At 47.4% G+C, this 25,261-nt stretch overlaps 1 protein-coding gene across 2 annotated transcripts in view; it reads right to left on the bottom strand.

The window, feature by feature from the left end:
- Window positions 1-461: 461 nt before the first annotated feature.
- The window catches only part of PLEKHO1 (pleckstrin homology domain containing O1), a 39,128-nt gene continuing 14,328 nt past the window's right edge, over window positions 462-25,261 (bottom strand). For both annotated transcript variants that reach the window (XM_073322680.1, XM_073322681.1), the window contains 4 exons: window positions 19,370-19,510; window positions 18,243-18,347; window positions 15,524-15,625; window positions 462-15,053 (listed from right to left, as the gene is read on the bottom strand). In XM_073322680.1, the coding sequence (XP_073178781.1) occupies window positions 14,301-15,053; window positions 15,524-15,625; window positions 18,243-18,347; window positions 19,370-19,510 (1,101 nt within the window). In that variant the 3' untranslated portion in view covers window positions 462-14,300. The remainder of the gene's footprint in view (window positions 15,054-15,523; window positions 15,626-18,242; window positions 18,348-19,369; window positions 19,511-25,261) is intronic.

Below are 25,261 nucleotides of genomic sequence, written 5' to 3'. Positions count from 1 at the left end.
CACCACAAATAAGCACCCACCGCCTCATTACTTGCATCGGCACAGACTAAAAATGGCTTATTGCTTGCGTTCACCATCCGTAGAGATCTGCAGCGCGTCACAGCTTCTGACTTTAGGCTGAGAAGAGGGATACTCCAGGGCTCCATTTGGCCTGATTTTTTGGAAAACTGGATTCCGAAGGGTTAACCTCCATGATAGGGGGTGTGTGGCTGCTCAGAGGTAGATTCCAGATTATTGCCCATGTCTCCCTTTGTAAGCAATACTGTGCATTCCGCTTTGTTATAATGCCCTCTATCTAATTACCTGTTCCCAAACACAGTGCTATAACTGAGAAATGCTCCCGGGAAAGAATTGGATCCATCCATATGGAAAGATGTTCCAGGTCCTCAAAGTATTATACCTGGAAAGAAGTATCTGTACTAGTGAAGCAAAACCCATAAAAAAACACACTTTCTTCTCGGTTTTTATTGTTTTTAAATTCTCATTTTAATTTAATTTTTTTTTGTCACAGTCTTAAAATCAATCAAAGTAAACAGAGCTGCAACAGACTGGAGCAATGCCCCAGAGTCTGTACACATGGGAGGTTTATTTTACATAAAAATCAGTGCAGATTGTTTTCCGAAAGGAACACAAAAAAAGCGGAGAGGAAGAGGGAGAACTTTAAACACAAAATACAGATGGGGGGGGAGGGGGGAGAAAAGAATAGAATTGGCCAATCAAGCAACAATATAATCCTGTTAGAGAGACACAACTTGGGTGAGGTACTATCTGTTATCAAACCTACTTCTGTTGGTGAAAGAGACAAACTTTTGAGCTTCAGACCTGAAGAAGAGCTGTGTGTAAGCTCAAAAGCTTGTCTCTCTCACCAAAAGAAGTTGGTCCGATAACAGAGAGCACCTCGCCCAACTTGTCTCTCTCATACCCTGGGACCAACACAGCTACAGCAACACTGCAAGTGGAATCGTATCACATTTGTAAATAGTTCATTGAGTGGCTGTAGCAAAAGGTTGTAGCATCTTCAAAGCCCCTGGATATAATGCACTCTTAAGATGGGACTTTCCAAGACAATTAAGGGAGTAAGTGGTGGAATTTTCCTCAGTGCCTAAGGCCCAGACCCTTTATGGTATTTAGGTGCCTAACTTCCATTGAAATCAATGAGAGTTAGGTACCTTTTGAGGATCTGGGCCTCAATGACTTGACTTTCAATAGGATTTGTGCTCCTAAATCTCTTAGAGAGTCTGAAAAATCCCTCCTTCGTTTCCCATTAGCCTCCTTTGAAAATCCCACCCTTCTCTCTGAGCCAGGACTTGCTATTTGAGTTGGGGGCAGAACCACGAGGTTCTTTAGGCACAAGGTATCGTAATCATGAGGGACTGATTTTCATTCACCGTCTCAGTTCTCACGCATGTGAGTCTAGGGCAGCAGATGAGCACGGAGGGAGATGGGAAATACATCGGGGAAGGAAGTCAGCAGAATTTTAATTACAATAGCAGGAATAAAGATGAGAGGGGGAAAGTGGTATCTGATTCCTTCAAGTATTGGATATACAAAAATACACTTGTCTGTTAACAGTCGAGTGAAAAAGGGAAAAAGCTTCTTTATAATACAGAACACTCTAAAAATGGAAGTTATTCCCAGGAAAGGGAGATCGGGTGGTACTTTTATTAGAGATGGATCTGAACAAAATCCCAATATCCAAGTTTTCGTGCACTGTGAAGAAGTTCCAATGGGATCTAAGCTTTGTAGCTGGTTTCTGCTTCTATAATGCGCTGAGCCTAAGTCCTGGAACCGAAACCCAGTTATATCCCCCACAAACTTAGTTCAGATCAGAATTTTCTCCATGTGGCGTATGATGAGTGGGACTGGAGATAGAGGGTCCAATTCCAGGAAGGACGCTATTTGGTGGTTCAAACAGGTGGCCAGACTACGACTGGACAAACACTGGCCTTTATGCATGTAACATTGGCCTTGTGGTATGCTCAATAAAGATCTTACCTACAATTCTGCCTGCCTAATGCATCCCTCACAGCTAATGAAACACTATGTGCCTCAGGTCCGTCTCTAACCTCAGTTTAGGTGGCAGTACTAGGGGAATGTTTGCAGGCAGGGGTCTGTGTCCATTCACACCGGTTCCCCCACCCCCCCCACCCCCCCACACACACTCAGAATGCTAATAGTTTTCTATTTCTGGATGCACCACTCTTAAAACAATCTGGTGCAAGATTCCACAGCTGATATAAAGTGGCATGGCTGCATGGAAGTCAGCAGGTCACCAGATGAGAATCCAGCCCATTGCTTTTAGAGCAGCTGCTACATCGTAACTAAAAGAATCGGTCTCTTTATTTACCAGGTGGAACCAGATCATGAGTTTGGAACCCATAAGAGGGGCTGCCCAAAATTTGCAGTGCCCAGAGCTGTGATGGCAATTCGTCATGATCACAATCTGCCTCTGCTTTTGTAACAAATAAATAAAACTCACATGGCCCTGAGCACCATCCGCATGTGACGGATGAACAGAAATGGCTCATTGGAGGAGTTCAGCAGCAGTAAGAACCACTGGCCAGTCAGCATTTGTACTGGCTTTCCTGTGATACGGCAGGAGCAGCTGCAGGTTCCATTTGAGGATCCTGGTTCAGTAAAATACTTAAGCAGGTGCTTAAGCACATCCCTGTCCAGCAAAGCACCTGAGAGCGAATTGCTGAATGGGGTGGACTGCTGAAATGGGACCAAACTTAGCCCTTGGGCCATGCCCAAATAGATCTGCATGTAGGTGTCTCGACTGCTTGCAATATACTCTTAGCCCAGCCCTGGCTTTGCCCACTGCACTCATTCTCCCTCCGCTTCTCTAACCATGACAGTGATGACAGAAATGGTCTATGACACCTTCGCTCTCTCTTCCCTTCTCTAACCAGCTTGGGAGAGATCCATGTGCCCCCTGCCCAGAGATTATCCCACTTCTCCTCGGGCTCTGGCGCTTATTTATAGTCTCATTTTATTGCTTTCAAAGAGTCCTATTGCTGTCTCCAACAGCTCTTCTCTCTTCACCCCCCTGCAGTTCCCCCACCCCATTTGTGTCATAATCATCCTCGTCCCTGTGTTCTGTTCCTCCAGCAGCCTTTTGTTTCACTGCGGTTTCCTGTGGTTCAGTTACAACCATCTCCCAGTCCTCTGGAGAGCCCGTCAGTGTTTACTGGGAGGGGGAATGGGACCATCACTTATTTCCCAGCTTGCAAATTGAAATTCAATGTCAGTTTAGCAGGGGAGGAGGGGCATGTGGGCAGAAAGCTAAACTAAATCACTTAGGGGTTTAGCGCCTACCTGGACCGGCAGTGTCCAACTTACTACTGAGAGAGTTAAAAAAAAAAATAGATAATCCTCCACCAACGTTGCTAGGAATAGGAGCCTGCAAGAATCGGGGGGCCCAGTCTGCTGGCAGAGGAAGGAGAAAAGTTGGCATCTTGTTTACTGCCTGTGTGGTATTTGTGTTTGTTCATTCCCACTAGACAGAGACATTTGGAGAGGCCAAAATAGGGATGTATCTGTACTCCACTGGGTTTAAGAGGGACTTTTTTGGAGGGACGTGAGTGTTTAGGAGTGTGTATATCGGGGGGGGGGGGTGAGAAATATTTCCCTGAAAAAAGAATACAGGGAGCGATTCTCTGAAATGAAAGGATAGACAGCACAGAGTAGGAGATTCAGGAAAACTGTTTGGAACCATTCCTAGAGAACTGGTTTAAGGACAGGCGGTTCTCTAAGGGCCCACAAGCACGGCTGTGTGAGGACATCCCAGATTCTGGGTTTTGTTATGAGCCCTGAACTTGAGTCAGGTTTGTTGAAGTTAAGATATTCTGAGCAAGCCCAGGGCTGGGTTTCAGACGAGATCAGGGCAGAGTATCAAGCCAGCCTGGGGGACAAATTTCAGACAAACCCAGGTCTGACTTATTACTAAACTCAGTAAAAACCCACTAGATACAAAACCACAATAGAGCCTCGTCTACACTAGTCTTTTAAAAATCTCCCATTGTTGCTCTCGCATTGGTGGTGCCAGCACTAGTGTACACATGGCTCATATGGCCCCTGGTGTTTTCACTTCCATGCCAGTTACACTTCTACTGAACAGGGGTGGTATAAACCCCGCTGTGCCTCAGTTTCCCCTCTCACCCCTTGTCTGTTCACACCATGGATTCTTTGGAGCAGGAACTATCTCTGTCTGAGCAGCACCAGGCACAATCTGGGTTGGGGCCTCTAGGCCCTCCCGTCCTATACATCAGTAATCCCTAGATCTGCACAGCAGTTCTCAACACTCTTTATCAAAGCAAGTCAGGTTTACAGTGATCTTTTTGCACAGGGTGGGGGAGGGGAATGGTGGCGCAGCAATGACATGACTAGCCCAAGGTCACGCAGCACCAGAGCCAGGAATTGAACTAAGGTTGCAGACTCCTAGTCCAGTCCGCTAGCTACTAAACAAATTGCCTTAGACAGTACCAACAAGATGCATGCAACAGTCCCAGCTTTTAAGTCTGCCTTGCTCACTTAATGCCTTTCCCCGTGACCCAACAAACTCGCTGGTGGAATGGAGGCTAGGAAATAAGATTTCGAAGTGAGCTGCAACGGAACAGAGCTTGAGAGTCACTGCTGTGCCATAACACTCTTCCCAGCAGTGCTGCACAGGAAAGCACCGTGGTCTGGTGATTTTCATTGCTGAGGAGCACCGTGGTCTCTGGTGGTTTGTTTTTTTAACCTTTGAGCAGAGAATGAGACTAACTGGGGAATGGGTGGTTTGGTGACCAGTAGCTGCCTCACTGCAAAGGGGAACTGTGAGACAGAGTAGCTCTGCAGAGAGCGAGGGGAGATGTAGACAGATGAACAGCCAGACGGCCTATTCCTTGTCATGACAAATTTGGATAGAACCCTATTCCATTGGAATAGGAGGTTCCCGCAAAATTAGATCGATTTTGCTGGAATTTTGTTTTGGGGGCGAAAAAACAGGGTGGGAAAAAGTTCTGACAATATCAAAACATCCTGATTTGACATGTTCGGAATGAAAAATTTCAATATTTCAGTCTGAAACAACTTTTTCTTTATATATAATATAATGCAACTCCGCCAGTGCCAGACCCAAGCCAGAATCGAAAAGGAGGAGGGTCCCAAACCGAGATCAAAAAGGAGGAGGGTTGGTCGATGTGGCGGCTTCCCATCACTGTAAAAAAACCCCAAGTTCTAGCTACAGAAACTACTCACATAAACCACATAAACCAAAAATCACAGCCTGAGGAGGATGGAAAGTGACGAGAAGAAAGTGATCAGGAACAGTCAGCATGGATTCACCAAGGGAAAGTCATGCCTGACTAATCTAATTGCCTTCTATGATGAGATAACGGGCTCTGTGGATGAGGGGAAAGCAGTGGACGTGTTGTTCCTTGACTTTAGCAAAGCTTTTGACACGGTCTCCCACAGTATTCTTGTCAGCAAGTTAAAGAAGTATGGGCTGGATGGATGCACTACAAGATGGGTAGAAAGTTGGCTAGATTGTCGGGCTCAACGGGTAGTGATCAATGGCTCCATGTCTAGTTGGCAGCCGGTATCTAGCAGAGTGCCCCAAGGGTTGGTCCTGGGGCCGGTTTTGTTCAATATCTTCATTAATGATCTGGAGAATGGTGTGGATTGCACCCTCAGCAAGTTTGCAGATGACACTAAACTGGGAGGAGTGGTAGATATGCTGGAGGGTAGGGATAGGATACAGAGGGACCTAGACAAATTGGAGGATTGGGCCAAAAGAAATCTGATGAGGTTCAACAAGGACAAGTGCAGAGTCCTGCACTTAGGACGGAAGAATCCAATGCACCGCTACAGACTACGGACCGAATGGCTAGGCAGCCATTCTGCAGAGAAGGACCTAGGGGTGACAGTGGACGAGAAGCTGGATATGAGTCAACAGTGTGCCCTTGTTGCCAAGAAGGCCAATGGCATTTTGGGGTGTATAAGTAGGGGCACTGCCAGCAGATCGAGGGACCTGATCGTTCCCCTCTATTCAACATTGGTGAGGCCTCATCTGGAGTACTGTGTCCAGTTTTGGGCCCCACACTACAAGAAGGATGTGGAAAAATTGGAGAGAGTCCAGCGAAGGGTAACAAAAATGATTAGGGGTCTGGAACACATGACTTATGAGGAGAGGCTGAGAGAACTGGGATTGTTTAGTCTACGGAAGAGAAGAATGAGGGGGATTTGATAGCTGCTTTTAACTACCTGAAAGGTGGATCCAAAGAGGATGGATCTAGACTATTCTCAGTGATAGTAGATGACAGGACAAGGAGTAATGGTCTCAAGTTGCAGTGGGGGAGATTTAGGTTGGATATTAGGAAAAACTTTTTCACTAGGAGAGTGGTGAAACACTGGAATGCGTTACCTAGGGAGGTGGTGGAATCCCCTTCCTTAGAAGTTTTTAAGGTCAGGCTTGACAAAGCCCTGGCTGGGATGATTTAGTTGGGGATTGGTCCTGCTCTGGGCAGGGGGTTGGACTAGATGACCTTCTGGGGTCCCTTCCAACCCTGATATTCTATGATTCTATGATTCTATGAAAGCATTATGACAGTGGATGATCAAATCCATCGGGAAGTCACCCACTCGATGGTCCAAATTCTGATGGCCAAAAAGAATACATCCATAGCTACCTGGAATGTACGAACTCTGAATAGTGCAGGAAAAGTAGCACAGGTAATCAAATAAATTGATAGATATAAAATTGACAACCTAGGACTTTGTGAAGTTAGATGGAAAGATGAAGGTATGATAACATCTGGAGAAAAAACAATGTTATATTCAGATGGAACTGAACATGAGGGAGGTGTAGAAATCATCAGGAATAGCGCTGCAAAGAAATCACATATGAATTGGCAGCCAATATCAGATAAGCTACTGGCAGCTCGATTCCACTCTCGGCACATTAAGTGCATCAGAGTCCAGGCATATGCTCCAACATCCGATGCACATGAAGAAGAGAAAGAGCGATTCTATGCAGAATTGAACAATGTAATGAAAGAAATACCAAACCACGATCTTGTCCTGGTTACGGGATTGTAATGCCCAGATTGGAAGTGAAAGAAGAGGTTGGGAAACAGTCATCGGTCCACATACAACTGGAACAATGACAGACCGTGGCACAAGACTTCTTGAATTTTGTGCCAAAAACAATCTTAGCATCTGCAATTTTTTCTTCCAACATAAAAACATACACAAAAAGACATGGATTTCACCAGATGGCAGAATTCTTCTGTCGACACCGCTGCGTCTACACTGGGGGTGAGGTTGTTCTAAGTGCAGTGCTCAGGGCGTGACATTTTTCAGGGGCTGCATTTACCCAGTTCCAAACCAATCCTCCAGATGCCTTGTCTCCCTGGAGTGTCAACCAAAGGGCCCCTGCTGTCGCTGCACTGCTGTGCTCGTGGGAGCCACAGGCATCTGCTGTGTTTTGGTAGCACTCCTGTCAAGCGCTCTCCTTCTTGGGCTATGCCATTTCAGCCAGCTCAGGCTTGACACGAAGGGCTCTATGCAAAATGGATCTCGTTTTTTAAATCAAACTTGATAAAAACATTGATTACCCATTTCTTTTTAACCCTTTGACTATACCTATCCATCTTGCTATTTTCAGGGAGAACCCACCCGCAGTGCTGAATGCCCCAGGTACATACAGGTGGAACACAACTGCTGAGCTCCTGAATGTGCCATTCGAGGTGTCCTCCACCTGCCACGCCCAGGAGGCGCAGCTGGGGGAACCAGCAATGCCTGCCATATAGAGCGATGATTTCATTGCAGTGTGACTGGGTTTTGGGGCAGGTGCAGTGAGAATCAAGGAGCCAGCAGCAAAAGATTTAAGTAAGAGGCATGCAAAAAAAAAAAAAGTTATTGGCTTCTGGGCATATTCTCCCCTTGATTTGGTCTTAGTGGGTGGGGAGCAAGGATATAAAAGACGTCTTCACGTAGCGTTTTCCATGCTGCTTTATTCATAACCCCTTTTTCTCGGTCTAAATGAAAATTTGCTGGCAATTAGAGCCATGAATATGTGGCTGCCTGGTGCCAGGGGCAATTCCGGACCCATTTCTTTAACTAAGTTAATTAATTAAATAAAGCCACCGAGGAATTTTAAAGCTGAGCCTGCTGCTCTGTCTTTTTAGCTCAAGCTAGACACGAGCTCGTCTCAGCTGGCTGAGCGCAGAGCCGACAGATGGGCGGACCGCACTGAGTGAAAAACTAGCTTTGAAGCCCCCAAGCTTGATTTTTTTCCCAATTATCCTGCACCCCATTTAGACCAGTGCAAAGTGGGGGCAAACACTGGTGTTCTGATTCTGTAGCATTATAGCCCACTTGGCACAGGGGTGAATCACACATGGTGCAGGCAATGGAGAATTGGGGAACCATGGCCACCGTGTTATTCACTGTATGTTTTGGGTCATGGGAGTCACAAAATGCCATTTGAGCAGGGGAGCTTAAGCCTTATTTCCTCACCCCGCTATTTCATAGGCTCCTTGAGTTGACGGCCAGAAGGGACCATCAGATCGATCATCTAGTTTGACCTCCAGGATATCACATTTCACCCAGTTACACTTGCGCTGTGCCCAAAGATTTTAGTTAGACCAAAACATTTCAGTCTGCAGGAAATGAAACTGCACCACAGCCAGAGAACGAGTGGGAGGTGCCCCCAGTATCCCAAGCTCCTGCAATGGGAGGGAATTGATTAGCTGAGATGTCCGGATGATCACAACCATGCTACAGAGGAAGGTGGGGGAAAAAAACTCTAAGGTCCCCTATTCTCCCAACATACCCCAACTGATTTCAGTGGCAGGTCAGTGAGAACAGGAGAATGATTCCCTTCCCTGGATGATTGCTGGCTTTGTCTTTCGGGAGTTACAATCCTTCGGTTGCAAACCCATTCACTGCAGCTACGCTCTTTGTAGCCCTTGGTTCCTCAATTTGCCCACGGCATTGATGCGGCCTGAACGGCAGGAGTGGAATTTGACCTCAGGAGCATGGGATACAGTATAACAGAGAAATGAGCATGCAGGCTTGCTCTGAGGGCCATCAGAGCTGCCACTGGCAACCTTGGTCAGACAGTCCCTTAGCTACACAGTGAAAAAAATGGCCTTGCAATTGCTCCAGAACCAGAAAACCTAATACCAATACAAACTTTCCACACTAGTGTGCAGTGCCTTATAAACCAGACAGCAGCTAGTCAGCGCATCATAATATCTAGCTCTTACAGAGCACTTTTCATCCATAGATCTCCAAGTGGTTTACAGAGAAGGTCAGTATCTTTCTCCCCATTTCACAGCTGGGGAAACTGAGGGAGAGAGTGATTTGCCCAAGCTCACCCAGCAGCAGAGCTGGGAGTAGGATGCCGATCTCCTGAGTCTCAGTCCAATGCTCTATCCACTACGCCATGCTGCTTCCCAATATGCGCAGCTGGATTGAAAAGATCTGACTATGGAGCATCAGTGAAACTGACTCGATTTTTTGTTTCTTGATGCACAGAAGGTTTAAAACCAAAAATTGCAACTTGCTGTGAAAGATCAGATGAATCAACGACACACAGGATGTGGGGCCAGGTTCTCTGTTTGCCCTGCCCCTTGTTCAGTCATTTGTATCAGTGCATAATGGGTGTAAAATGCACCTTCTTTGCACTGACGCAAATGACTGCACAAAGTGCAAAGGAATGGAGAATCACACCCTTGGTCTCTTTACCCCACCTCCTCCCTACGCAGACCCCGAGTCCTCACGAACATTCCTCCCACACATTATCTCCCTTCCCCACCACAATTCCTCATGCCGTTTTTAACTCAGAAAGATGTGCTCGGAAAGGAAGGTAACAGCAGTACTAAACTGATTGGCATGTTTTCCGCACACATGCCACTCTCTCTTGTATTTGGCTTTTCTCTGTAATCCCACAAAAGGGATTGACAAATGGGGAAAATTTGGTGAAATTTAAAATAAAAGAGATTACAAGTGAATGGAGGGGGAATTATATCCCATGTTGGGGGCAAGGTCTGTCTCTTTGTTCTGTGTTTGTACAGCATCTAGCGCCATGGGACTTGATCCATGACTGGGACTCTTAGGCGCTACTGTAATAGACCTACCAGCAATAAAAATGTACCACATCTCACCTGATGTCCTGATACCTGACTAGAGCTGTGTGGGAATTGGAATTTCTGTTTTGCAGGAAATTCAGTGATCTCTAAATTTGCGTAATTACAAACTAGAACAAAACCAAAGAATTTCAAAATTTTCCAGAAACTGACATTTCTGAAAAAGTTTTGGTTTGGGGCCAATTGAAATGTTTTAGAGCTCCGTGTAAGCGCAAAAGCTTGTCTCTCTCACTAACAGAAGTTGGTCCAATAAAAGATAGGACCTCACCCACCTTGTCTCTCTTGTTTCAGTGTTGGCGTTTTAAAATGCGTTTACATTTTTGTAATATAAATTTCAAAACTAAAATACGGACGTGTTCCATTCTGAAAATGTCATAACAAAATGTTTCGAACTCATCAAAACTCTTGTTTTCCCCCCTCACTTTTTTCCCCCTGAAACAAAATTTTATCAAAATTGACATGTTCTCATGGGAAGTTTTGGTTTCCAAAGGAAAAACATTCCATTGGAAAATTTCCAGCCCGCTCTACAAATAATGAATGACAATGTGAACGTGCAGTCTTACCAAATTCTCTGGCAACGCTGCTGGGTGAGGGAAAGGCCAAAGGAGTGGGACAGGCCTGGCCAGCTTTGGGGCCTCTCTTTGTGCCACAGCATGGGATTGTAAAAGCCAAGTGCTGTCTACGCTCATCGACCAGGGAGGGAGAAGGAGAGATGGAGGTGGGATATAGAAGGGGAATGAGCACCTCAAAAATAACCCCTTTGTTGGGACCCTTAAAATCTTAAAGTTAGCTCTGCTTCAAATCAGAAGGTGGAATCCTGGCTTCACTGATGTCAGTGGGGCCAGAATTTCACTCAGAAGCAGCTGCAGTAGGCATTTTGGAGGTGCCCACGGCACGGAAGAGTCATGAAAACCTTGGTGATGTTCATGACCCAGGCACAGAAACAAGGAGTGGGAGATGGCCCACCGTACCTCTTTCCCTCCCACCCCCAACATGAGCTCTGAGCTCACGGGCAGGGGGGACTTTAGGAATTTGATTGGATGGGGAGGATTCCAATTCCTTTGAGTTGCCGCTCATCCCAGTTTTTGTTTGGGTGATTTTTGAATCCCTTCCTCTTGGGATGCTCCAGGGTAAGATCAATGTCACCGTGGCATGAGGAGGAGACCGTGATCTCACAGCATCACATCATGACTCTGTTCTGATGCAGAATCATGATGTCCAGACATAAATGCTGTGGCTAGAGCTGTATGAAACTTGTCTGTTTTGGTTTTCAGGGGCACTAGTGTGATGGTTTCTTTTTTGAACTCACTTCACTGGGTTTGTATCACAGGACTTTTGGGCTGAACCAAACCCACAACTGCCCAATTCAGGCATCAAAACCATGCAAATCCATCCGGAATGGTTCCCTCCACAAACCATAACTCTTCCCGCCCCCGTTTGCTCAGAAGTCCACCCTAGGTTAGCAGGAAGGTTGGTGAAGCTCAACAAAACCTGGTCCCAAGCTGAGAACCTGTTGCAAAATTTTGCACAGCTCCAACAACTATGTGACCTGTGAGTTTTCATTGTAGGACAAACCTGCTTCCAAACCAACAGGTGGTCTCCTGCCCAGGTGCTGCAACTCCTTAGCTCCATAAATACACAGAGTATGTCTACACTGCAGCCACAGGGTGTACCACCATTCTTGTAGATAAACCCAAGCTAGCTTCAAGGTAGCAGACCTACTGTACAAATCTGCCTGGAACCCTGGGTAATTACTCCCATAGAGTGAAACTTGCACCAAGCCCCACCTCCAATGGACAAATCCACCCCTGTCTTAGGTGACTATTCAAGACACCTGACAAGTCTCTAGGACTGTTTTGTTTTCCCTATAGTCAGATAACCACCCCTGTTAACCAAACAGTTTTTGTCATTACCTTGGCAGGTTGCACAAGACAGATTTTTAAGGAGCAAGTTTCTACATAACTGTGGGTTTCTTGGGTGTGTTCAGTGACCCCCATATGCGCCTTAGACTTTGGGCATCTTGCTAGAACTGTATAACCCAATCAGTGTTTTTACATACATACATTTTGATATTATTCAAGTGCCTAGAATCTCAACCCCACTCATGACACATGTCCATGCTAATCCAGTGTAATTAGAACCTCTAGATTTTAAAACAGCTTTTCTATTTTGAGAACTGGGTTATTTTTAATGCTTAACATTATATCTGAAAACTATTTGAAGATTTTTTTTCTTGTTTCCTTCTGGATCAAAGAGAGATGACATAGAAGGGCACTGTCAGAATGGCTTACATGTCAGGGTTTTTTTTTTAAATCTCTCCTTTTTTTTTTAAGGGATTAAATTTGATTCCACAGACTGTAAAAATGCACCCATTGAGTGGTCAAAATGTTAAAAAAACAAATCAAGAAAAGAATACTTCTTGTAAATTCTGTAAAAGCCAAATCTCCCCATTTCTATCATGACAGCATGTCTGTGTGGCTTTGTGATAAGAACTGAAGTGAGCCAGAGATTTTTCTGACGTTTGAAGGATAGGTTTTGAAAAGAGATATGAATATCTTAAAAGGACATTGTGAGGTGAAATTGGGCCCCAAATTTAAGCTTTGCAAACAACCAGCTGTTAAAGAAGCTTAGGCCAATAGAAATATTTCCACCAATGTTATTTAATTCCAACTGGTGGGAGCTTTTAAAAAACACAGATCAACATTTCCTTGCAGCGTTTGCAACCCAAACATCACAGCCTTAGCCGGCAATATGAGTGAAACTGACCAGACACAGACATCAACATAACTAGTCTCATTTCAAATATGTGAGAGGTACAAAATGTAAACAGTGAAAAGGAAATTAGACATTAAAACTCAGTTGTTCTTAATATTCTCAGGGGTTCTTTGCAACATAGGCAAGGAAATTAGATTTCTTTGAAAAAACAACTGATGTTAATTTGCCAGTGTACTTTAAGCCCTGAGAGAAATCTTAGCATATTTCCCTCTTGTCCTGCTGCTTAAGTGCATGGAAGCTGAGCCACCTACTTAGAAAAGTGCTAGACATCAGTGAGGCGAGGATATCTGAGCTCTAATTTGGGATCCATTTGAGTTTCAGTGGGCCTGATACTGACCTCACATCAATGTCAGCTAAGAGACAATTGTGTGAGGCTCAATCGTGTAAATGGAGTGTGAGCGAGAGCAGCATCAGGCCCATTAAACCAACAGCAATTCTCAGTTTTTCTGTTGCCCTCTGTGCCAAACCCTGACTTTCCATTTCACTCCAGCCTAAATGAAGGAAAGAACAATGAAAAACAAATAATGACAGCCCGTTGGACTCCAGGCCTTGATCATCTGCACAAGAAGGAAGACATTGTGGTTGCTAAATCTGATTGCACCGGGCCAGAGGGTGTCTCCGAAGCATCGGCTGACAGACAGGGTTAGTTTTAACACAGATTGCATACCTGTTGCCTCTGTACAGAGGGCTGTATTTGTACCACATGTATTAACAACTGCCTGCCACAGGAGTTTGCAAAAGAGGGTTTGGGATCAGTGCAGGAACAATGCCAGGGAAGAGCCCTGTTCACTGCAGTCCAGGAAAGAGCTCCCGATGCTCTCATGACACGTCAGACTGCATTCCAGGCTGGGAATCGCCTCGTTCTGACAACGGAATTCAAACCCCGGCTTGGGTGTCACTGGCAAGCATCTTCCAGACAGTTTTTGGATAACAGGGACCTCCACGTGCTGATTCTTTTTTAAAGAGGAGGGAAAACGTACGCCATGTCGCCAATGCTCTTGGTCAAAGAGCTGTAATGCAGGACACTGGGTTCAGAGCAGCAAACCCAGGGCTTCTATAGAGGGAGAATATCTACCCCTGCTGCTGTGCATATGTCCCCACAAGTATGCCGGGAGCTTTCCAGGTCTTGGTGATCTTCCGTCCTGCAAGCATGACACGAGCAGCCCAAGAACGCAGAGAAAGGATACTTTGAAAAAAAGTAGGAATCCAAACTGGTTTATTTGAACACCTTTTGTTTCATCTGGGGATGGGGGGAGGGGGGAGATCTGGGGAGGGGAAGGGGTCAAGCTTGAGGAGCAAGTTTTGATGAGAACAGGCACCTTGTACTGTTTCGAACACTGTAAATAATAATAAAAAGAAATCACCACCATCCCACCCTGAAGCGTGCCTTCACATCATGCTCTTCCTGTACTGAGACTGTGAGATCTGTTTGGGTTTAGGGTCCGACGGTTGCAGTTCTAACTGTTTGTACAGGTCCCTCAGCTCTTTAATCTCCTGTAACACCTTCTTGGCTTGGCTCCAGGTGGAGGAGGCCTCACCCAGCAACCTCTCTGTCTCCCGCAAGATGCTCTCAGAGTCCGACTTGGAAGAGGAAGAAGTGGTGGTGGCGGCAGCGGCGAAATCTTTTGTCTTTCGCTTCCCTTCCCCATAGCCCTTCACCTCCGTCAGCAGTTCCTGAGTTTTTTCCAGTTTCAGTGCAACCAGTTCCTGTATCCGGGCCAGCTGCTCGGGCTCACCCGAGGCAAACTGAGCCTCCAGCCCCTTCCTCAGCACCGCCCGGTGCGCGGAAGAGTCCCGGCGAGACAAAATCTCCTCCATGGAGGCACATTTGTTCTTTTCCGAGTGCGAGAGCTTTTTGGGGACCTGCGGGGTGTACATGGTCCCTTTGTCGAAGGCGTCGTTGCGTTTCCCAGTTTTGTCCCACGAGGTCGCCTCCCGTCTCGGCAGGCTCACTGTCCGGCCTTTCTCCAAGGACTTGACGTTCTCCGAATCCGACCGGCGCCGGCCGGCAGCGAGGTGTGCCACAGATTTATCCAGGTCCACCCGAAAGCTCTCTTCACAGGTCCCGTGGTCCTCTGGAGAGGCGTCTTCCTCTTGGATGAGGTCCAGTGTCAGCATGCCATCCGACGTTGAGGTAGATGCCTGCAGAGCGTGGCGAGAAAGGCGGGAGTCATGAGCGGATGGACGAAGAGGCTGCCCACCCATTACTTTGAGCATCATAGCAACAATGGCACTAATCAACCTCTCTGTGCATTTCTAATGAGCCCATCAGCAGGGGGAGTCTAGGGGCTGAGGCTCAGGACACCTGGGTCCGGTTCCCAGCTCAGACACAGCCGCCTCCTGTGACCTTGGCAAGTCTTTTAATCCACCCTGTGCCTCAGTTTCCCACCTGTAAGGCACTTCTGTACTCGGAACTAGAATGAGACATGCCTTTTCATTTCACACAGGCCAGGAGACAGCCATCAGGCCTCACCAACCCGGGTTGCATTTCAACCCAGGGATAAAAGACTCTGTACCTTCTTCCATCCATTTCAAAATAAATAAATGTATAAGGGATTGCTAACATTGGAGGTGACCTATCTGAACTTGTGCCCAGGGTTTAGCTTACGTACCACAGCCATCAAGTGTCCCCGTGTCGGAGGCCGTCTGGAGTGTTGGATTTTCGCTCTGTCGCGGGTCGGATGGGCGAGGTAGCTGTCCTCCTCAACAGTCACCTGCAAGGACACACAAGCATGACAATAAAGGCTGTCAAGCATCCCAGTGCCTGAGAAATGCAAACCACAAGCCATCACTCCCTGCCTCTGCAACTGGAGCCGGGTCGATAATTCCTGGTGCATAATTTATTTAACCAGTTTTGTCTTTCTGTCTATGATCTGTCCATGAGCTGATGGCAACACTTTCCAATGTTGCCACTGTGCAGAAAAATTTGCTCATTTCTTCAGGGAGGAACTCTCAGCCGGCAGATTGTTTGAATTGCAAACTGCAAATCCGACAGTCAAACATACAGTTTGCAGGTCACCCCTGGCAAATATGCCAGCTAATAAAAAAACCCAGCTTTGCATTATGAAAAGCACCAGCGAAACCCAAAAGCTCTAACATTTGCCAAACATCATTTGACTCAAAACTTGCTTTGAACTGGAATCAGTTATTTGGGAGGGGCAAAAGTATTCCACTGGCGGTAACTCATCCGAACCTTCCAGACACTGGCAAAGATTCACGTGATGTGCTGTCTGTCCTTGAAAGGCATTTGCAGAGCACTAAATGGTAGAGCTTTTGGTAGGGTCAAAAGCAAGAGAATTAAGAGAATCTAATCATCTGTCTTAGGTTTTTATACTGCCACCCATCACTGTAGTATCTGACCAGCTTCCGTGTAAAACAATTCACAACAGGGAAGTCCCTAGACTTGAATTACAGGTGAATGTGGGCTGAATTGATCACAGGGCATCACATCTGAGTTCTGGGAGAGGGACAGGCTAGTGTAAAACCATCTGCTAGGCTGTTAAACCATTTCGTGGCCCTCCTTTGACTTGCAGACCCCATATCTGCCATGGTAAACCATATGCAAGAGCACTGCTTTCCCAGACTGAGAGCTGCTTGCACCAGTTGAGAAAAAAGGTGCAATTTTATGCTGATGTAGTTAAACAGATGCCACTTTGCGTGTGGACACTCCTACCTATTTATACCTTGTTTGCATCAGTTTTGCTTGTGTTGATAAATGTAGGCCTTGTTTGCATGGGGAAGTTGGAACAATACATCTTTGTTTTTTCCAGCAGAAACTCCCTCGCATCCTCACACAAACAGCCTTGTTTTGGTTCATCCCGCACTTTAGTTCACAATAATGCAGCGACTTTGGAAGTGACCATATTCTAACAGGAGTGAGATCATATCCCCATGCTGGCCTGTGCCCCGACAGTTCGTCCTCCTGCTGCTATCGTACAGAGCATTGGTGAACAGCTGGATTGGCCTGTCTGGTTACCTGTGTGCATGCCACACCTACAAGCGCAAGCTGAACAGAGACAGCCAGCTTTAAAATGATACAAGTGCATTGTGAGGTGTTAGGCTCCAGCCAATCCCTAAGCTGGGAGCTGGTCAGGTGACTCGCAGGGCAGGTATATAAGCCTCACGGGAGACAGAGCAGCTCAGTACGCCCAACGTAGCTTTGTGGCTTGGAATTGTCCCGTGCCTGAGAGAGGTGACAGACTTCATGGGCCTTAACCTGCTCCAGCCCAGCTCCCAGCCCTACTCTTACCTTGTTTCCACCCTGCTCTTGACTCCTGATTCCAGCACTGACCCCCAGGCCCAACTACCACTGCTCTAACCTCTAAGCATGACCCATCCTCACCTCGGTCCCTGACATGCATCCACATAGGGCTTTTCACTGGCTCAAAAACCATCTTGAGTTAACCGGGTGCAACTTCTGGGTGCAGGCAAGGCCTTGCTCAGGGCCTCATTCTCATCTTTACCCCTTTGCATCACACTTGCCATGGGGAGGTGGGAGGGATGGGGCAGGGGATGCTGCTCTCTGGGTAGTTAAAAATACAAGGCCCAAATTCATCCTTGGCTATTAGCTAGGCCCTGCGCAGACATTTATCTAGAGACAGTCCTGCCCCAAGGAGCTCACAGTGTAAACAGACAAGACAGACAACAGCGTGGATTCCTGTGCACTTTGGTGAGGGCAAGATGGGCCTCGCATCTCATCTGTTTTCCAGGTGACCCCCTGGGTGCTTTATGGGGCTGTGCCTCAGGAGGCTGTTCTCCCAGGATAGATAGCCCCTGGAGATAACCTAGGAGTTGCCCGAGGCATATGGAAGTCATGCCTCGTGGCATGTAATCACTGCTGGCTTATTACGAGCTAGATGGTCACAGAGGGTCCACCAGAGCCAGCGTTGCAAACGCCGATCCCCCCACGTGCCGACTGCCCTTAGCCAGAGCCCAGTGGCTTTGCACCATTGGTTTTGAGGCTGAGAAAGAGGGACATGCTTGCGCTGGGCTGGGAAGTGCGGGCGGCCTTCCCCACGACAGGTTCGTCTCCTCAGCCAGCGGCAGCTCGCAGCAGCCAGCCTCCCAGCCTGGGCTGACACATTCAGGATCACAGGGCTCATGCTACCGTGCTAAAAATAGTCGTGCAGACTGTGCTTTTAAGTCGTGGTTCAGGCTCTGAAGCCCACCCCCCACCCCAGACTTCATAGCCCGAGCCACAGCCCCTACACAGGCTGGGAGACTGGCTGCTGTGCAGTCATACCTGAGGCAGGAGAGCTGAAGCCGAAGGCTTCACTCAAGCTTAAGGCTGAGACAACAAAGCTGGGGCCCAGCCCTGAGAGAACTTCTCACCTCGTCTAAGATGCGGTTTTTGGCTCGGGTGATGGCGGAGTTGAGGGCGTTGATCCAGGACTCTTTCTCTTCCGGACTGACGGCCAGGAAGATCAGATTTGGTGCCTAGGAGAGAGGGAATTCATGTCAGTGCTGTGCACAGCGCCCGGGCGGCAACGCGTCGGCTTGGTCCCCGGCCACCGTGACGCCGCCAAGAAAAGGGTGTGGGAATATGCACAAAGCCTGGAGTCTCCGCTAACGCAAGCCAGCGCAGCTCCACCCAGCACACAATTTATGGTAGCAGAGAACTAGACTGGGGGTCTGTTTTATTTCTCAGGAAGAAGCATATCCAACCAGCCAATCCACAACTGCCACTAACAGCTGAAATGTTTCCAGTCTTGCTAAATGGTTCGGTTACCGGTGAAGGATCTGGTCCACGTTGAGACCATCCCAAATGCTTTGCCTGTCCCTTCTTTAGACTACATAAGAACATAAGAACAGCCATACTGGGTCACACCAAAGGTCCATCTAGCCCAGTATCCTGTCTTCCGACAGTGGGCAATTCCAGGTGCTTCAGAGGGAATGAACAGAACAGGTGATCATCAAGTAATCCATCCCCTGTCGCTCATTCCCAGCTTCTGGCAAATAGGCTATGGACACCATCCCTGCCCATCCTGGCTAATAGCCATTGATGGACCTATCCTCCATGAATGTATCTAGATCTTTTTTTAACCCTGTTATAGTCTTGGCCTTCACAACATCCCACTCCAAGGATCTGGAGCTAAATGATTGGCTTATTTAATTAGAGAGGCCAGAGGCTGGATTCTGCTGCCATTACAAGTCAATGGCAAAAACTCCTAGTCATCACTCAACACTGCAGGATCTACTGCCTCCAACAGATGGAGGTTCATAGGTCTTAAAGCCAGAAGGGACCACTGTGATGATCTAGGCTGACCCTCTGCATGGCACAGGCCAGAGAATTCCTCCCAGGGGTTCCTGTGCCCAACCCAATAATTTGGGCGTGGGCGGGGACACTAGATCTTGGAGAAAGACAAAGTGGGGGGACTGGGCTGTTGGCTCATGCTGCCATAGTCAGTACAGCCTGATCTCTTGGTGAAGGTGAGCACAAGCTGAGTAGGAAGCTGTACCGTGTTTCCAGGCTGTTTGGAGTGTGCTAGCGTGAACTTGCTGTGGTTCTTTTTGCTTCTGCTTTTGGACTTCCTGAGCTCTTCGCATTTCTCATAGTCGCTCAGGTCAAACACTTCCTGGATGTTTTTTTCATCTTTGACCTATGAAGCAAAAAGTAGCAACTGTCAGTGGCGGGCTGCAGCCGACAAAGGTCTTCCGCTCCAGACTAGCTACTGCTGGGATGGCTTTGGTGGAATCACTCAGGGTTTATACATTTATAGAGTGTGTGGTGTAACTCTGTGTGTGCTTATTATAATTGCTTTCCGTTGTTGGAGCTGCACTGCATATCTACAGAGCCCCACACCTGATGCTAGAGCATTGTCTGTAGTCCACCCAGTACTGATGTCAGAGTAGTATACTCATTTATTTTTGAGGGCGCTTTCCAGTGACACACTTTGGAGTTAGGTGTCCACCTACCCTTCAAGAGGAAGGATGTGGTTAGAACACTAGCCTGGCAGTTAAGAGACCTGGGGTTCAAATCCATGATTTGCTGCTGGCTTCCTGTGTGACCTTGGGCAAGTCACTTTGTCTGCCTCAGTTTCCCCTCTGTATAATAGCACTCTATCTCGGGGAGTTGGGGGTTGTGAGGATCACTATATTAAAGATTGTGAGGTGCTGCTCAGGTACTACAGTGTTGTGGGGTCCTATAACTATCACAGGGACCTGATTCCCATTGAAGGTCAAATTCTATCTAACCGTCCTTTGAACTTTGAAAATCTGCTCCATTGATTTCTAACCTAATCTGGGATTTTCAAAGTCAATCTGCCTTGAGCTCCTCTATTTAGACCCTTATGAAAATCTCCTCCTTGATTCCTGAGGGATTTCAAGGGGGGGGCAGAGCGCCCAACTTCCTTAGGCCCCTGAAAATCACAGCCCAAGCGCTAGGCACTGTTATAATTTTTAAAAGCCGTACACACAATGAAATTAGCCATGTAAATTGCAACACGTGCTGTAAGGAAGCCATTAACGGCCCCCCCACAGGCTTAGAGCTCATGGCCAGTGTTTCCTAAAGCGGTGATGGGTACGGGGTTCCTCAGTATTTGGGATCCCCATGTGAGACAGCTTGGGCAGGGCTTCCACAACACCAAAGGAAGTCACCAGCAAAGGTAGCTGCTCAGGTCTGAAAATCAAGCTCCTTGGGAGTCTTAAACGGGGCCTCCAAAATCAGGGCCCCCTCGTGGACCATAAGTCCCAAGAACCCCCTGCCCCATCCAAGAGAACCAAACCTTTTGCCCCGTTTTGTGAGACGAATAAGATCCCACTCCTTGGCTTGCGGGGTGGGTTTGCAGAGAGCTGTGTGCCACGCAGCAGGTTACACACACAAAACGGTGGCCATTATCTGCAGACAGACCTGTCGGAAAAAGCTACAGTTCTCCCTTGGACTCTCATAACTGGTCACATCCTTGCCCTGGCTAACACCCCTCCCTGCCACTTATGCATCAGACCAGACAGCGGGCATAGGCTGGAGGAAGGAATATATCTAGTTCTATATTGAAAAACATGGCTTTGGTCTTGTTTCCCCGCCTCGAAAATCAACTCCAAACGGTGCCAAAACACTGCGCACGATCTGCTGAGCTAAAATTCAGGCACACTCCACCTTCTGTATCATTTTTACACCAGTGTCCCCCTGTTGACCCCGCTGAGCCAGACTGATCCTGAGTGACACCAGCGTCAGCAAGGGGCGCTCCATCTTTGTGCACGCGCTTGTGTCCCGTTGTGTGTGTGCGTGCGAGAGCCGGAGCGTCTGGAAGCGAGTGGGCATGTGTCTCTAGATTAGCAGATGCAATCACATTAGCGCTCAGTGCCTTTCGGAAGATGGCACAACAAAAGTTCTGGAGGATAAAGATTAGCACTTGCTATTTTTAACCTGGCTGCATTATTACAGCAGCCACGACAGCTGATTCAGGAGCCAGTGCCAGGTTTCTGATATGGCAAAGAAGCCACTTCCCCTGTTGCTGGGCCTCACCTATCACAAAGAGGTGAACAAGAAAAAACCATCAAAGCACAAAACTTCAGAGCACAGGGTACAGCAGCCTGGAACCCAGACAATTAATGGTGGACATGGACTGCTAGCCCAGCTCATCAGCTGCTTCCACACACAGTGTGTTTATGCAACCCCTTCAGAAGAGAATGCATTTTCAGGGCCTGATTTGCATTTATACTATGGTCCCTTTATGCAGCATCCACCATACTTATGCACCTATATGATCCCCATTATCATAGATTCTAATGTATTTATCCTCACAGCCCTCTGTGGGGCAGGGCGGTGCTATTATCCTCATGGTATAGATGGGGAAACTGAGGCACAGAGCGAGGGAGTGGCTTGCCCAAGGTCACAGAGAAAGTATGTGCTAGAGTAGGAACTTGATCCTAGGGCCTAGGCTAGTTCCCTAACTACTGGGCCACCCTTCCAGTGCAAAGGGCCCTTAATGTGGGTATAACTGTAACTTACATCCACTTTAAGGCCTTTATGGAAGAGGGGACACCTGGAGGGGAGCAGTGGCTGTGGATCAGCCCATGCATTCCTCCCCAGGGGAATTCCTGACCGCCCAGGTGGATACATTGGGTTGGGGGCTGGGAAAAGGGTTTGGCCTCTTGTGTACAACAGGGCCTGAGCCCTGGCCAGGCTCCTGGGACTCCAGGCTTCATCTAGTCTGAGCCTTCCCCCATTATAGGATGGGATTTTCAAAGGAGTCTATATGAGTTAGGTGCCCAGCTCCCACTGATTATCAGCAGAAGCAGAATTGTGCCCTACATGCAGTCATGGGGCTTTGTAATGGAGTTTGAGCAAAGATTGCCATGGAAACCATGTAAGTATCTATCTATCCATACTTGAACAAGGCAGTATATAAATAAAACCCAACTATGGGCTAGATCCCATAGTCTGTGCACTGTAGAGCTTTTATGTACCGCCAGTATCTTCCAAAATACCGTCTCTTTCGAGGGATCCTGTTGATCGCTGCCCTGTTCACTTGCGATGGGCAAAGAGACCCCCCTGCTGTCACACTCCAGCCAACAAATTACTCATAATTCCAGATGTTGCCTCATTTAGGCCAATGGGACTTCACTGACCCATAAGTCCTTTCATGCACGCAAGAGCTCACCCCATCACTGTCAGGTTTGCCACCTGTCACGGGCAATGGAGAAAGTGCATCTCAAATGTCTTGCTTCCGGCACAGATTAACGCCTACAAAGCTCTAGAGAACTCAAGTGCACAACAGGCCGAAACCAAAACCCTGGATTTAGCCACTCTTGATCTCTGAGGAGGTTAAAAATCAAACGTGGGATTGGATTCACGGTTTGCAAATGACCCCTGTCTTGCGGATGGGTTGAGCAAACACCTCAATATCAGTGCACCCCTGTAGCTTAGCGCACTGAAATCCAGATCCAGATGCAGCCAATCTTTACAGAGAATGCATCACAATGGATCACTAGAATAGACTGTGGCATGAATAACTGTAATACACAGCAGCAATTGTCAACCTGTGGTACGTGTGATAAGCGTGGTTGGTTTAATTTGGCCCCCTTTTATAATACCGTCCGCAATTACATGAACACCGTCTTTAGTTCCATGATCACTGACTGTTTTTCCCTCAGGATCCCTGCCTCAGTCAGCGCACAGAATGGAGGAGGCTCACTAATGAGCAGCAAGTCAATATTTTGTTTTCTGCTGGTTACTTGTGCCCGTTGCTCCAGCTCGATGCCCCCGGAAGCACTCCCACTGATTTCCAGGGTGGGGGTGGGAAGACACAACTCACTCCTGTTCGCAGGGATGGATTTTGGGGAGCTGGATGCTTTGAAAATCCCAGCTTGAATCTGTATCACTATAAATACCCAGGGCCTGGTTCTCATTTATTCCAAGGCTCTGGCATTGGAAAGGGGACGTAAACTGAGTGGAGCTGTAATTTACGCCCATTTGAAGGTGCCTTTGTGCTGCCAGAGTGGTGTGAAGGGGACCTGGTGGCACTGAGAAATCCAGTCCCTTAGCGGTGACGTGCTTTTCACACCTGTGACATTGTTTTCACAAGCTGCCAAAGGTGCCCAAGCCTCGGATCACAACAGGACTCAACAGCTGATCCCTCCCACCTCCCTGCTGCCTCGAGATGTAGCGAGAGAAATAAGCAGAGAAGCAAAATGACCTGGATGGTGGATTCAGTGAGCAAACTGCAAGGCCAAAGAGAGAACCTCACAGGGAACCATCCACTTCGGTATTTCAAAGGTACCAGCCGGCCACCTCTGCCCCATGTGGGAAAGTCAGACTGACAGAAAAAGGGGGCAAGTGGGTGGAAATGTATTACATCCATGAGTCCTCAGCCGCATGTCAGAGAAGGGAACACTGACAAATACACCCTCTGAAATGAATCACCTGAAACAATCACCCTCGGCAAAGCCCGAGTTATCAAATCCCAGTGAACTGAGTGTCCCAGTTGCCTGCAGTTTGGTTCTGTCCCTTAAGAGCTGCCACTGCCTTTGCCTGAGAACGGTCTTTTTTAAAGAGGCTAGTCTTCAGCCAGCACAATTGCTTGAATGCCAAGTAGTTCACAAGGCTGGCTATCTATCGCCTTAAAGACGGGGCTCCAGGCATATAGCCTCTTCTGAGCTAGTGTGTCTCTCTCCGCTTCGCACTGTTCCATTCAGTATGGTGTTTTTGGCATGATCTAGCCCCACCATTCAGGCCAACCCTCAGTTTCTCCAGATTCCCAGTGCTCCCCGAGACATGCAGAAGAAGAGGGTTATATGGGATATGCCCAATTCTCTTCTTGTGTAAAATGGAGCATTTCCATTGATTAGGATGGACTGCCAATGACCCCAGCAGAGAACCTGACCCTATGTCTTTTCAGAATTCAAACAACATATGTTTCTTTGGAAGAACATTTCAGGTTGCCTAGAGGACCTAGGAAGGATGCAGCCGAAGAGGCTTAATGAAATACTGCGGCTATTCCTACCAGGGAATAAAGTGCAATTTCTCCATCAGCTCGAGTGATCTGTAAGGAGAACAGCGAGGAGTGGAATAAAGCTCTTGATTTTCGCTTTTCTCAGAATGACCCATCTCAGTTAATCGCAGCTCTGGTTGGCTCTGCCTCTCCGGAGTTAACCCCAAACTCAGAATGTTCATTGGGATTGTTCAATTTTTTTTCCCAGTTGAAAGAGTTTGGGGCTTAAAGTTTCAAAAGTGAGTAGTGATTTTGGGGACCTCTTTTCTGGGGGAGCCGAACCTGAAACACCCTTAAAGGGGCTTGATTTGCAGAGTGCTGAGACCAGGCACCCAAAGTCTCTAGCCACTTAATTTTTTGCAAGAAACAAAATAGAAGGTAAAAACATGATGATTTATGATTAGCATAATTCTAATCTATATTCTTTGTACTACTCTAATAATGTATCCATATAAACACCCATGATCTAATCTCTCTAGCTAATCTGATCTGCTTTCTTGAAACACGGTAAAGCAAGGAAGGCTGTCCCTGGAGACTGGGAATGGGATATGCAGCCTTTCTCCTTGAGCATTTTGTCTTCAAATTTTTCCCCGTTCAGTTGCTGAAAATCTTTGCCTGTGTATTGGCTTATGTGAAATGAGTTTGGTTGGGTCTCAGCCCAGGTCCTAGGGGGTAATGCCACCATGAAAATCAGCCTGATTCTTTCCAGGCAAGGATGCAAATGGAGATCGAGCTCCCCGCTCCCTCTTAGAGGGGGTTCTCTCCCAGGCAGGGGTGAGACATGTAACCAACGCAGGTTGGGGAGGACACTTGCCCTGCTGCTGTATTTGGTCTGTGGAGACCTGAGGTCTCCAGTGCTATTGATCTGGCGTGTTTCATTACACTCAGATCCACTGCCCTCTTTTGTCATCCATGCCC

The sequence above is a fragment of the Lepidochelys kempii genome, chromosome 24, assembly GCF_965140265.1.
Source record: "Lepidochelys kempii isolate rLepKem1 chromosome 24, rLepKem1.hap2, whole genome shotgun sequence".
In the NCBI taxonomy this organism is placed as follows: domain Eukaryota; kingdom Metazoa; phylum Chordata; order Testudines; family Cheloniidae; genus Lepidochelys; species Lepidochelys kempii.
Note: the sequence above shows the minus strand (reverse complement) of the source record. Positions and strands in the feature narration are given on the sequence as shown.